Genomic DNA, 14,150 nt, shown 5'->3' with positions numbered 1-14,150 from the left:
CTTGTCCCTCTCCTTTCCTCTCCTCTCACACCATCATGTCTGGACAGGCGGTGATGCCGTTATGCAACTGTCCGCCCCCCCTGGAAAATGTTGTTTTTCCTCCCCAAAGAATCACCATGAGCTCAGGGCCCATGGTGAGTGCCCACACTGTGGACAGGGGTGCTGGGAGAGAGAGTACTCTCTGTTCGGTAACGTCCAAACACCGATGTCTCACTCGGACTGGAACAATCTAGAGCTCTGTTTCAGAGGGGGGCCTTATTTCTGCTGGTAATTCTTCCCAAAATGGGCGTGAAGGTGAAGTCAGATTGTTTATTTTTATTTTCAGTGTGGCGAGCCATTTCCCATAAAATGTGGTCAAAGTGATGTGTTATTTTTTTATTTCTGGAGAAAGCAATAGCAAGTGTTTGTTAGCAAACATTCATGACTGTATGAAAGGCTCCCAGTCTCCATACACCACTCAGCCCTTAGCAACAGCTAAATATATGGGAGGTGTTCACTGTTTGTATTGACTACATGGAAAAATTTAGATTTTGTTTTACTTAGAGTCTGTTAAAAAAAATCCTCATTTTCAGCCATGGGCTACATACGGAGTGAGTGTGTACCTTTTGAAATATTTATGTAGCCATACGCAAGCTTGTAACTGGCACTCACAACTGGTATGTTCTCATCACCAACAAAACATAGTGACTAGACAAAGATGAACGCCTGACAGTTGAAGCCCTGCAACAAAGATCATCCTGGCGCTTGATGTCTTTATATAAGTCGTGTGTGCGTTGCATCTATAAATACCAGTGGGTATGAGACTGGGTGCCAGTGCCAGTTATGTTGATGAGAAACGGCATCTGTGCAGATGTTCCACGGTGCTGAGCATGTGCGAGCGGCGCTGCCAATTTCCATACAATCATTACCCACTACACCCTCATTATAATCACCGTGCGATGAAACGACGTGGCCCACCTTGTCAAATCATTTCTCAATGGCCAGTTGGGCCACAGCTCGCTTTGCAGATTGAGGCGTTGCCAATTTTTACATTGGCCTAATGGAAGCTTATTGATTTTTGATTTATTTGTTCTCTCCCTTTTCTCTCTTTCTATCCATTTCCTCTCTCTCTCTTTCTCCCTCTTTCTCTCTGTCCCCCTCGCTCTCCCTCGTTTTGCCTGGTTGCAGAGACTGGACAGCCTGGCCAACCTCTACTCCATAGCACCACCTGAAGGCGGCCAGTGGAACGACAGCGGCGAGAACCAGTCCTGTATCTACATGCCGGACAACCAGGCGGTCACGCTGCCTCTGAGACAGGACCACATGGTGGCGGACGCCCTCTCTTTGGCCTGCAAGGTACTGGAAGTGGGCGTAATGCAAGTGATGGTGCCCTGAATGACCTTCCTTCCTGCCCAGCTGAAATAGATGGTGCCCGTGTGGGTGGTAGCCGCAGGCGGACGGCTCGGAGGAGCGTATGGATCACAGAGACAGAGGGATGTGACAGATCCCTGCCTGCCATCTCTCTTCTGGCTGGAGAGGGAGAGAGGGAACACTGCAGAATTAGCGGTGTGATTTGTGGTGTGAGGGATTGACTGTCTCCAGTCTCCAGTCTCGTGGGTGCAAGATTTAGCAGGGGACAGATTAGGGCCGGTCAACTCCACATCCACACTCACTTTGGATTCGGAGCCAGACAAAAGAACAAGAACAAGGGGAACTTCACAAAAAATGCAGTTATGAACTGAAATACATTTGTGTAGCTTATCCCTCTCCATTGCAAAGATGTACTGTTGAAAATATACTGCATGTGCTAATCACAGGTCCAATAAGGCCCTTTTCCCCACTAAATATGCACTGTCATTGCTTTTGTGTTTGTATTTGGGCAAATGTCTGTTGCTATGTGGTTGTCAGGCGCAGGGCGCGTGTGGTCCTTGGCCGAGGCCTCGGGCAGCACTTTAATGCAGCGGCTCGTGGAGTGTGAATTGCCAGAATAGATGACACACAGGTGCTCCCTCTGTCACCTGCCATGTCCTGGTGTGTGTGTGGATTGTGTTGCACTTGTGACGCGGTGTGAAGTGTGAAGTTTCCAGCCATCTTTCACACCTTGCGCACCTTTGCAGCTCACACACACACACACACACACACACACAACACACACCCCGCCTCTCTGGCGTGTGGGTCACTGGCCTTGACCTGGTCTCTGTGTTTCAGAGCGCTTGCGTGAGGCAGTGTGAAAAACCTCCTCTGTCACTTCCTGTGTCAACCGCCCCCCCTGATCAGACGACGCTGATCTGAGAGCAGGCTAAGATCACTCTTGTTGAGCTATCACACTGGCACAGCGCTGACATATTTTTCTCACCGCCACAGGCCAGGCACTTGGAGCCCAGCCTGCACTTCCTGAGACTGCGGAGGTGCGTCGGTCAGTGTGTGGAGGTGTGTGTGCCTGAACCGGACGAGCTGCTGCAGGACCTGGTATGGAATGGAACGCTCTCTGGTGTATCGCTTCGTGTTTGTTTTGCAGATGTTTAGCGTGTGATTACAGTCATTTCCTGTGTATTAGCCACAGTGTGTATAAGCCACAGGACAGTGTTTTATGCTGAAGTTAAAAGGAACAAAACCATATTAATACCATATTAACTTATATATTAACACGTGTATTAACCTCATAGCTGAATGAATTGGGGAAAATCTATGTGTAAGCCGTGTCTAATACCGTAGTTGTGAAATGACGGTAGACTGTGAAGTGACAGGAAGGTTCCGTAACCTGAAGTGGACGTGTGGCTCCACTGACTACTAAGAGCAGGTCTGAGGGCATGTTATTGTCTGTCACAGGTGTACGAGGAGCTGGAGGTCTGTCCCCTGAATGTATTCTCCCTGCATATGACTAGACCCAGCAGCACAGCAGACTACGGTGAGTCCCCTTTAGCCACTAGCATTAGCCAGGGGTGTGGGGGGGATCCTGTTTTGACTTTTGTCTTAACACCAGAAAAGCTATGACAGGTAATTTTGAATGCTACATTTTCTTTTTTCCAAAAATTACTTCCTTAAAAAATAGAAATAGTTCTTCTGCTGTTGAAATTTTGAGTTCAAAAATGGTAAAAAAAAAGAAAAAAATCCCGGTCTGACGGTCAAAATGACTGCCTTGGTAGTTCTAGTGTCAATGTTGTTGGGGTCACTTTGGAGTTGTGTGGGAACTCAGCTGATGTCCTTTGTTTGATTCCCTGTGTAGGTTTTGCAGTGACTGGGCACGTCGACGTCCTCAGCCAGAGCCGGATCTTTGTCAGTGAGGTGCTCCCTGATGGACTAGCCTTTGGTGAAGGTACTGTTTCACGGATGTCCTTGTTTTGCTTTCACTGTTAAACCAACCGGAGGTCATTCTCGGCCACTGACTAGCCTCCTCAGTTTAACATTCACTCTCTATGGACACACTGCTCACTTTGTTTTTTCCGCCGTTGGGCTTTCCTCAGGCCTGAGGCCCGGCGACGAGATCCTGGTGCTGAACGGGTGTGCGGTGTCGTCTCTGGACCTGAGTCTGATCCAGAGGCTGTTTGCCGAGCACACGTTGCAGCTCACCCTGCGGCGTGACCCTCCGTCTCAGCGCCGCTTCCCCGACGACAACACCCTCTCGCCGGACCCCTCCCCCGCTCAGAACGCCCTGCAGAAACCTCCCCGAGCCAAGTCCTCCACAGGTTAGAGCTCACCAATCACACACCTCCTCTTCACCTCCCCTCACCCCCAACACACACACACACACACACACACACACACACACACACACACACACCACGCACATGCACACAAACACACACACACACACCCACACACCACGCACATGCACACACACACAAACACACACACACACACACACACACACACACACACACACACACACACACAAACAAACTCGCATCAACAGCCATCACATAATCAACTCAGGGTCTTGACGTCAACGCATCCAAATGAGCTATCAGGTGGATCACCGCGGCAGATTAGCAGCTTACTCAATTACCACGGAATCGAGTGCCAACGTGTGGGTGCACACATCCCATCCACTCCCATCCCATCCTGCGGAAAAGAAGGACGTTTTGCCTCATTAAGGCCGATTCCTTCATACACAGCAGATAAATGAGGAGCTTTGCGCTCGTTTTGAGCTTGACGCTAACTGCAATTGGAGACAGATGGCTCAGAGTGTGAAAGTCACACTCTTCTTCAGAAACGCTACTACTGGTCGGAAGCTGTGGCACACCATGCGAGCTGACAGAGAGTGTGTGTGTGTGTGTGTGTGTGTGTGTGTGTGTGTGTGTGTGTGTGGGAGGGGTGTGGGTGTGCATGCTTGACCTAGCCCTCGCACTAGACACAGTTATGAAAGGGCCACGGTAACACACTGGTTTGTGTGAACTGTAAGCAAGTCTCTAAATGTCTCTAAAACAATCGGAAAACGTCTCTTTACTGCCTACAGTTCAGAATTCACACACAAAATTGCTTAATATCTGCTTGGGGACCAATAACGTATCTATCTATCTATCTATCTATCTATCTATCTATCTACAGTATCTATCTATCTATCTATATCGCTTATATCCGCTTACATAGTGCGTGCATTTTTGTTTTTGGGTCGGGGTTTTTGGTAACAGACAGTGGTTTCAGTCACAGAGAAGTTCAAGCGAAGCTATGGGGTGACGGTTTGCAACCTCATCGATCTGTTTCCTTGACACCAACATGATAGGAGGGAACTTGCGAGTGTATTTTGAGGAACTTTGAAAACATTTCTAACATGTCAATTGAGGCATATATCCTTGCAGCCATAGCTTACCCAGCAAGCAGTATCATAGCATTCAAAGGCTCAAAGTTCAGTTCAGCCTTAAATGGTGGCTCATGTAGCTTGTTGTAACATAGCGGTAGAGAGACTTGAATGTATTACATGAAATTAACTCTGAAATGAACTGTTGCTGACAACTAGAAGGTAAGAATGGCACGTGTCTAACTAGTTCAGTATTGCATCAGGCTTTAGTATTAGCAATGTTTTAAAAATATACTACTCTCTATTTTTTGTTTGGCTGACAAGTATTTGAAGGCAAGTTTAAGATGACTAAATGCAGTAACTGGTATAAAACATTTGTGCTAAACTTTTCCTTTTCAAAACATTGCAAAAATAATTTAAGGTTAATTTTTTGCTTCACACCTACTTCCAAGTAGCTATCTGTAGAGACAACACTGAGTCAGAGAGCAGGTTGTGGGAGGCGTGATGTGTGAGTCAGACAGCGACTAATCGCAGGCCATTTTTGTAAGAAAACACATAACAGGAGATTGTAGATAGAATGTTAAAACAACAGGGTACACAGGAAAGGAGACATTTAAAAAAAAAAAAACGAGTGCACAGACACACGAGGTCTATCAGGGTGGCCTGTTGGCCCAGATGAGAACCGTGTCAGCACCACAGAGTTCCACAGAGTTAACACTCCACAGGCGCTTACAGCACAGGAGTCTGCTACGGGTCTCTTGTCTAACAGTTCAGAGCATCTCTTTGCTTAGTGCTATTAGCAGCACCTGATGCTCTGCCAAATGGATGTTACAGTTCAGTTTGTCAGGGTTTTCGTTCTAAATAAGCAGCACTGTAGCCTGGTAACGCTATTACAGCTTGATGGTAAAATACTGCAAACATGGCTTTTTTTCTCTGCTTTCCTGATCAGATGGCTGGGCTGTGCTGTGGGGTGCCCGTGCTCACTGGCCTTGAACACCGGATGTGTGCTGTGAGCAGCTGTGTGTCTAGTGCCTCTGCTGCAGCATCCTTGTTTTTGTTTTTTTTGCCACAGCAGTGGTAGTTCCACGCACTTGCCTGTAGAGGGCGATCTGTGTCAGCTGCACTGGTCAGGGCGGAGGGGGGTTGTGGTGATGGGGTGGCGCGGGGGGGGTGGCACGAGCCTCGCTGATCCCAGGCACTGGCAGGCCCCGGCTCCTGGCGGATGCCCGCCTGGCACACGGCAGCTCCAGCTAATGAAATCACTCCTGCTGCGGGCTCACTTTAGCTGCAAAACATCGTGTGATGTGTTCCAAAAGAGGCTCCTGAGGGGCCTCATTCTATTTTTAGCCCCCCCCCCCCCCCCCCCCCTTCACAACAGAAGCTTGAACTTTGAGGTCTTTTTCAGCTGAAACGTCAAAATTTGTATGAACAACTCTTGTCTTTGGTTGCTCTCTCTCTCTCTCTTTCTCTCTCTCTCTCTCTCTCTTGTCTCTCTCTCTTTTATCTATCTAAAGTATTTGTCTGTCTGTGTACTGTTTGTATCGCTATCCTACTCAATATTCCTTTTCTCTCACTTTCTCTTGACATTGTTCTTCTCAAGAGTCAGACTAAGTGGAGAATTGCGTCAGCATCTGTGCCAAATAATTAATTTACATCTCTGATCCAATCCCGGCGTCGTAATGAATCTGTGGTCTCCCTAAAGCTTCAAACAGTTTGAGAGGAGTTTAGCAACTCACGGCAGAAATTGAATAGGGAGCTTGATTTGCTGGCGGTTAGTTTTTCCGCCTTTCCCTTGCTTTCCTACACGGCTCCCGCAATGCTGTCTAAGTGAATTAATGGAATAGATTAAAAAATCGTCTGCGTCTACGGCAGTGGATTTGTTTTGCTGCTTTCCCTTGGCTCTGAACGGCTACAGCATGCTCACCAGTTAGTCTAATCAAATCTGCTCCTGGTCCAGTTCAGTCAGGTGCATGATAAGGCCAGATTGTTCTCTTTCTCTCTCTCTCTTTCTTGCTCTCTCTCTTGCTCTCTTTCTTTCTCTCTCTCCCTCTCTCTCTCTCTTTCTTTCTTTCTCTCTCTTTCTCTCTCTCTCTCTTTCTTTATCTCTCTATATCTCTCTTTCCCCGTCTTTCTCTCCCACTCTTTAGGGGCTGTTTATTCTGAAACCAATTTTCAGTAAAAAGACAGAAACTCACATTGGTTGACAAATAGGACAAGTCCTCCTCCAGAGCATGTCAGCGCTACCCACACCGGATTTTAGAAACATGTGGGGGAGACAGTATACACATACATATATATTTTTAACTGCAGAAGCAGTCCACGGTGCAGCCTGTGTGTACCCTGGCATTCCCCCTGGCTCACTGCAGCTCTCCTAGCACGGTTTGCGGACCTGTAATGCCACTGCCCGCCTGTGTGGGTTGACTCTGAGTCCCCGTGCATGCAGGTGCGAGCGGTGATTTGTGTGGCTTCCCCCCAGGGGGGGGGGGGGGGGGGTTCCTCTGTTCAGGATATATGATGGGGGGGGTTCCTCTGTTCAGGATATATGATGATGGGGGGGGGGGGGGGCACTGCACCATTTTGTACACGCCACGCCACACTAGCGCAGAGGAGCAGACCCCACGGAGTTCAGTTCACAAAGCATCCCCTCCGCCGCTCTTCAGCGGCTCCGTCTTTCAATATGACTGGTGAAACGGCGCTGGTGTTACGCAATATTTTGACAAGTCATGTAGTGAACTGTTTCCTGAGACGCCCAGAGAATTGCATATCTTTCCTCTGTCAGTAACACACTGTGCCACTTCTGTAGCTTATTATGATTATCATGACTCTGGGCATCTCTGGAATAGAGCTGATTCAAGTGAGACCTAAATCTGACACTGCATGGTGGTCTTGTGAGAGAATTTGGGAAATATGTGGAGTAACACTCAGTCTAACTCTTAACTCTAACTCTCTATGTGGAGTAACACTAGCTCTCTCTCTCTCTCTCTCTCTCTCTCTCTCTCAATTCAATTCAATTCAAATTCAATTCAATTCAATTCAATTCAATTCAATTCAATTCAATTCAATTTCAATTCAATAAAGCTTTATTGGCATGAAAGTTTCATGAACATTATTGCCAAAGCTCAATTACATGTACACGTAAAAGGTTAAAGAAAATAAATAAATGCTTAACAGAATTAACTCTCTCTCTCCAGATGTGTCCGTGGTGCAGGAGGGCCCCAGTACGCTGCTAGAGGCCGGTCTGGAGAATGGTCAGCCCCATCGGCGGCGCAGCCACAAGCCAGTCCAGCACAGCAAGGTAAGAACCCCGGCCAGCCACCGCTCTAGAACTCTGGCCAGGTTACGACCTCTCAGGTCAGGGTGTGCTGCTGAAGCGCTCCGTTCCGTTCGACGGACGTTCCATTGGTTCTGGAATGCTCGTCAAACTGTTTTGAATGTACAGTACACATCACTCTCACGTCTGCTGTAGCCAGTTCCATTGATAACAGTAGAGGTTGAATTGTAGCAGCGTGTACTCTCTGTCTGTGAACGGAACGCTTCAGTTGCGTACATGGTGTAGCCTGCCCTGTTAATCCGAGCCATGAGGTCTGGTGTAGGCTACAGACTAGCAGCCAGGAGACAGGGTGATGGCCCAAAGGCTGGCAGTGAACATTATGGTCTTAATCCTCCTCAGCTTGCCTCCCAACCACAATGCCATGGGAATTGGGTCCAAATGAGCTGGTGTGAACGTGTGATGTAAACAAGCTGTTGGTCGTGTGAAAGTGGGCTGACCAGAGGTTGTTGCAGGGTAATTATCTGGACTCTGCCAGAGGGCTGGTCTTGTCTGGTTGCCATCTTATTCCCTGTGGAACACGCCTGGCTCTCATTTGTGTGTGAGCCGACACCTAGAGTACCTGGGAAATGTAGGAGTTGCAGGATATGGGGAGGGGGTCACAGGGGAGCTTCTCCTTGTGTTTGAGCTGAGCTGCTGTGATAGGTGAGCACAGTCATGTGCGCTGGACATGTGGAGGGCAGCTGTGGCATTAAAGATGGGGCTTGAGGTTTGTCATTATCTCCGCTACATGTCCATTACCCTCCCCGTCCCCGTCCACCCCCGACGCCTCCCCGAGGCCGCTTATTACCGCCTCCGAGCGAGGGCACGCGCTCCTCCCCGAGGGGCACGCATTCACGGGCACCGCCGCATCGCCACACCGTGCCACGCCGTGCCGCGCCACGCACACCTCCTCTCTCCCCCGGCGGCACGCTGGCACTGGGTGGCACAGCTGCGGTGGCTGCCGCGTTGCCAAATAAGCCCCGGCTGATGTTCATGTTCCGGCTGGCGGTGGGCGCGCTGGGCAGAGCTGCACAGGAGCTTCCCCTCGTCCGTCCTTGTCCAGCGCTACCGCTACGCCAGACTGGCTGGCTCCAGCTGCACTCGCACGCCTCCGACAGCAGGCCCCGCTCCGCAGCCCTAATACAATTAGAGTCGCAAAAGCAAGAGCTCTCTCCTTTTTCTTTTTTCTTTTTTTTTTTTCTGCAAGTGCTCGCTCAAGACGACACAGGTCGCCTACGCTGGCCGACTTGAGATGAGATTTCGTGTCCTGTGCCTTTATAGTGTTAGTGCCTCGCATGTGTTTAAATCATTTAATACAATTTTTGGCTCGCACAGAAAAGGGTTGTAGATGCCTCTGTTGTTCTCCTTCACGTCTGTGCACGCCTGAGTCCTTCACCGTGAGTATGAGCTGGCTATCCCATCTGTGCCTTGTGTGATTGCCTTGTCTTATTTCCTCAGCCTCTCTTCAGCGCAGTTTGTGTAGAGACTGCTTTTGATGTGTTAATGGATTAATTAAAATAGCTGATTTATGTTCGGGCGTCACATTGCAAAGTCCTTGTCACAGTTTTTAATGAGTAAATAATGTAAATTAAAACAAACGGAAGCTGTGACTTTATTATGGGTGAAATAAGTCCTTTGTTTTTTGGAATACAAGTTAATTAGCGAATCTGTTGATGTGCGAAGCATTAATAAAATCTCCTTAAGAATTTTAGTGTCACATGCCTCATTCAGACAGTGAGAATGGAACGCACATTACTTAGCATATTGAACGTGCTCCACACGGACGACGCAGTTCGTATCTCCTTCAATTATTCATGCACACATAAATGTGAGCGGTTAATGATTTGACGCAGTCTGTGGCGTACAGTGCGTGTGCAGGTAATGCTGTAGCAGTATGTAAAGTGAGCTCAGTGTGCAGTGGCGGCGACAGCAGCACGGACCCTCGCAGTGCTGTCGCTCGCCTTTAAGGTTTCTCCCGTGTCGTCTTTGGCGGGCGTTTGATCTGGGAAGGAGGTGGATTAGACGGAACAGGCTCCTTTGCCATTCCCTGTGTTTGCCCAGAGATGAGCCCGGAGTCCCTCCGCGTCGCCCTCCGCTCCCCCACGCCACCCCTCCCACTCCTCCGCCACTCCATCGTAGGCCCCTCGGTGTGTTTGCCCGCGTGGCGCGCGCTGTTGATCCAGCAGGATCCACTGCGGCTCGTCTCCATCAAAGCCGTGTTGATATTCAGGAATGGTAGGCAGCAGCGGCGGCAGCAGCAGCGCCAGGCTCGTGCGGAGCCGATAATGATCACAGATGTTGCCGTTTTCCCAGCCTCGCTGCAGTGCCTCGGAGCCCCAAACACAGAGCACAACAACGCACAGGACTGTAACACACAACAGCACAACATCAACGCGCAGAAACAATGCGCCCTAATAGATTTGATCTCTCATCATAGGTGCACGACGCTATCTGTAACAGATATCTGTGTGCCCGGTGGGGAAGCGACTTATTTCAAGCCTCTCGTCACAGCGTGTAATCACGTTTGTTCTGGAGAGTGACACACTTTGATTTCCTGGTCTACTTCTCTCCAATTTGTTCCCATTACCCTCGTTGAATAGGCGTATTCTGCGCGCGGCTGAAAGCCTTGAATAGTTAGTGGCGGCTGAGACGACCTAATAGGGGGGTATTTTATTTTCCTAAGAGGCTGGCACAATGGGTCCAGAGGTTGGCACGGTGGCGGGCATTAGCCATGGCACACGCCCACCTCAAGGGGATGGCTCTGTGTCAGGAGCGCTCCACAAGGCCGCCCGCCTCTCAGGGGGGGGGGGGACTCCGAATGAGGCGGGGGCTGGTCTGTAATGCCAGCTATCTGCTCGCTAATCATGCGTGACCCACTCCACAGCGCCAGCAACGCTGGGACATTTGGAGGCAGCCAACATATGCTCGTTTGGTGCTACAGCACAGTGCATAAGAAATATCGCATATTTTGTTTTTGCTTCGCTGTGTGAAGTTAATGTGATCTTATTCAGCATTTTGTTTTTGAGGGGGGGGGGCTTTTTAATCATCGAGCGGCAGATGATATGAAATCGCTAGCTAAATAGGCGACAGAATGTGCTGCTGCTGTTGATGTCGCAACCCATTCTTTCTATGGATTCCTATCCAGCTAATGTGTCCGCCCCCACCAACCCCCACTCCCACCCCCACCCTCGATTAGGGGCCCCCTGCTGCAATGGTGGAAGCCCTGTTTTTCCTCCTGTCATAAACAGATGGGCGAGGGAATGATCCCTAACTAAGTGGACACAAGAGTTTGCACTAATCTGGCCAAAAGGAGCCCAAAAAAGGCAGACTTCCTAGGCTGTTATCATACTGTACTAATTCCACTGCTCACAAATGAAGTCTTTCGGGATCGGGCTGTTTTACAAAGCGATGTTAGAAGATGAGGAACTTGCCCATTGAACTGAGCTTTTCATTTAGACCAATATTAAATCCTTAAGAGAATTGTTATAGGCTTGTTCAGCCTGCCAACTCCTCATAAATTCAAACAGGCTTTAGTTGTGTTCTCTGATTTCTGTGCCAGGCAAGTATCCAACTGTATCACAACTGTGTACACAATTGCAGAAGTACCTTCTTGGAGGAGCTACAGTACTCCTTTTCAAAGAATGACATAGCAATGATAAGACAATTTTTTTTTGGATCTTGCACTTAGCCTTCTACTACTAACATTCTACTAATAAAAATGGTCTCTCGTGGGGGGTTATTTTTGTAATGATTTATTTGTTATTACTAACTACTCTCAATAAACAAGCAAAACGTTTTAAGAGGATTGGACAACCTGGGAGAATAACTCCATGTATCCAAGACCCCTGCTTAGCGGCAGAAGGGGTTGGTGGGTGGGAAGTTGCTTGTCTAAGCCCGTCAGTCAGCATATGGTCATGAGCCGCCTAATAATCTGGCTTATTTGTTTGGGTGGACAGGGCGTGCGGTCAGTGTTGCTCGCGCAGGACATAAGAGAGAAGCGGTGCCCCGTACGAGAGCGCGAGAATTAACGAGGGGTAGAGGGGGGCGGGACGGCGCGGCAGCTCATGGGGACCGGGACGGCGTCGATGGCCGAGCGGAGCGAGCTGGACGTGACTGCGTCCACCGCCGCCGCCGCGGCCGGACCGTGCGTGTGCCCGTCCGCCCTCATCGAGCTCTTCATGCGCGAGCAGTCTCCGGCGGACGCGGCCTGCTCGCTGCTGGCCATGTGCTGGTTCTGGCCCGGCTGCCTGGGCGAGGAGAAGGACATCCTGCTGGGCTCCGCCCTGCTGACCCTCTGTCGGCTGCTCCGCCGCAAACTGACCTGCCTGCTGCAGGACATGGCCGCCTGCGTGGCCTGCGAGAAGGCGGCCGAGGCGACCACCCTCCTGGTAACGTTGACTCCACTCCTCCCTCTCGCTCTCCTCCTCTCCTCTCCTCCTCCCTCCTCCTCCTCCCTGTGTAGCCGCGCTGGGTAATTCACTGCTGCTGCTGCTGCACTGCTCGCCCAACAGCTTCCCATTCGTCTCGCCGTTCGATTGAGTTCAATCTCAGTCAAGTAGCTCACGCCGCAATGCAATCGTGTTTGTAAGGTTGCTCCGCTAGCCATAGTGTTATTCTATTGAGCTCAGCATTTACATTGCCTTCATTCTAATGCACTAGATTGTGCTGTGTGTGTGTGCGTGTGTGGAGATTGTGTTGTGTGTGTGTGTGTGTGTGTGTGTATGTAGATTGTGTTGTGTGTGTGTGTTCTGGTGGCTGATCCTGCATGCTCTGGGGACTCCAGAATGGGTTTTAATAGAAGAGGCTTTCATTATTAAAACATTGGCTCCAAACTCCGCGGAGACCCCCGTGGAAGAATAATATTTGTTTAAAATGAGCACCGCGGCGTATAATGGGCAGAACCAGTGAGCCTCGGCTTTGCCTCCCTGTTTGATTTATGTGCGCGTGTCTTTATTTATTGAGCTTTGAAAAGAAGATGGCAACATGGTACAATAGCCCTAACCTGCGGGATGAATCACATCCTGTCAGGGCTTTACTACTGCATGACAGGATATTTTCTGCTGAGGAATGGGCAAGGGGCACCGAAGGGACGTGCCATATTTTACCTGCGGCCCCTGGCTACGACTGATACTTTTTTGTGTGTGTGTGTGTGTGTGCTCAGAGACAACAGACCCCTTTGTGCCGATTGCTTTTTTTCTTTTTCTTAGAGCGTTTTCATCTCCAACTGTAGCCGGCTGAGCGGATGGCAGTGATGCCTCGCCCTCCCTTTCAAAAAGCGCTACGTCCTCCGTCACTTCTCTCCGTCCCGGTGAATGATGTCAAGTGCAAAGTCGGGGCAAAGTAGAGTCTCTGCGACGTTTCTGACGGATGTTTTTTTTTTTTTTCGTGAAAGAGGGGAGGTGTGTGGGATGGTGGCTACACCTTGCTCATGGAAATAAACAGCAGACCAAAGGATAATCCAGTCCACCCTTGGCAGACACGTTGGGATTGGTAATCCCTGTCTCCTACCACGCCTCCGGTGACCTGTGATATTGTTGTTCCCCTCGTGGATTCCCAAAACAACGGCTCTCACACACGCGGCCATATGACAGGAGGCAGCGTCGGGGGTACAGAGACAAAACAACCCTCACTGGATTAATAGGTTCATTCTCATGATGCGACAGAGTCCTGACATCTCATCACAGTTGTTTGTGTCTCCTGCAGTATTGTTCTGTCTGGATGCAGATTCACTGTTTGTAAACAGTCTGAATTTTTCAGACAACCCCCGGGTTGCGCTGAGCCACACTAACAGATGTCATTTGTGACCTGCAGTGGCTTGATAAATGTTAAATGAAAAATAAATCTGCCACCGTCGTCGCCAGTGCGCGGGGTGTTGCGCAGCCTTGCATGAGGCTCCTCGTTGCTGTGGGAGGGGGCCTACTGTAGCTGCTTTTATCTAATAGAGAGGAAGGTCGGTCACATCTCCCCACGCACACACACACACACATACACACACACACACACACACATACACACACACACACACACACACACACACACACACACACACACACACACACACACAGACACAGTCCCTCGCTGTGCAGCCTCCCCCTCAGTGGACAGCAGCAGCAGCAGGCTGGG

General features: G+C 49.7%; 1 protein-coding gene across 3 annotated transcripts in view; it reads left to right on the top strand.

The window, feature by feature from the left end:
- Positions 1-14,150, top strand: part of tiam2a (TIAM Rac1 associated GEF 2a) — an 84,337-nt gene that overhangs the window by 52,235 nt on the left and 17,952 nt on the right. For all 3 annotated transcript variants that reach the window (XM_062523775.1, XM_062523776.1, XM_062523777.1), the window contains exons 10-15: positions 1,168-1,335; positions 2,344-2,448; positions 2,809-2,887; positions 3,206-3,295; positions 3,444-3,665; positions 7,909-8,012. In XM_062523775.1, the coding sequence (XP_062379759.1) occupies positions 1,168-1,335; positions 2,344-2,448; positions 2,809-2,887; positions 3,206-3,295; positions 3,444-3,665; positions 7,909-8,012 (768 nt within the window). The remainder of the gene's footprint in view (positions 1-1,167; positions 1,336-2,343; positions 2,449-2,808; positions 2,888-3,205; positions 3,296-3,443; positions 3,666-7,908; positions 8,013-14,150) is intronic.

The sequence above is a fragment of the Sardina pilchardus genome, chromosome 20 (genome assembly GCF_963854185.1).
Source record: "Sardina pilchardus chromosome 20, fSarPil1.1, whole genome shotgun sequence".
NCBI lineage: Eukaryota > Metazoa > Chordata > Actinopteri > Clupeiformes > Clupeidae > Sardina > Sardina pilchardus.
This window is presented reverse-complemented; position numbering and strand designations above follow the sequence as displayed.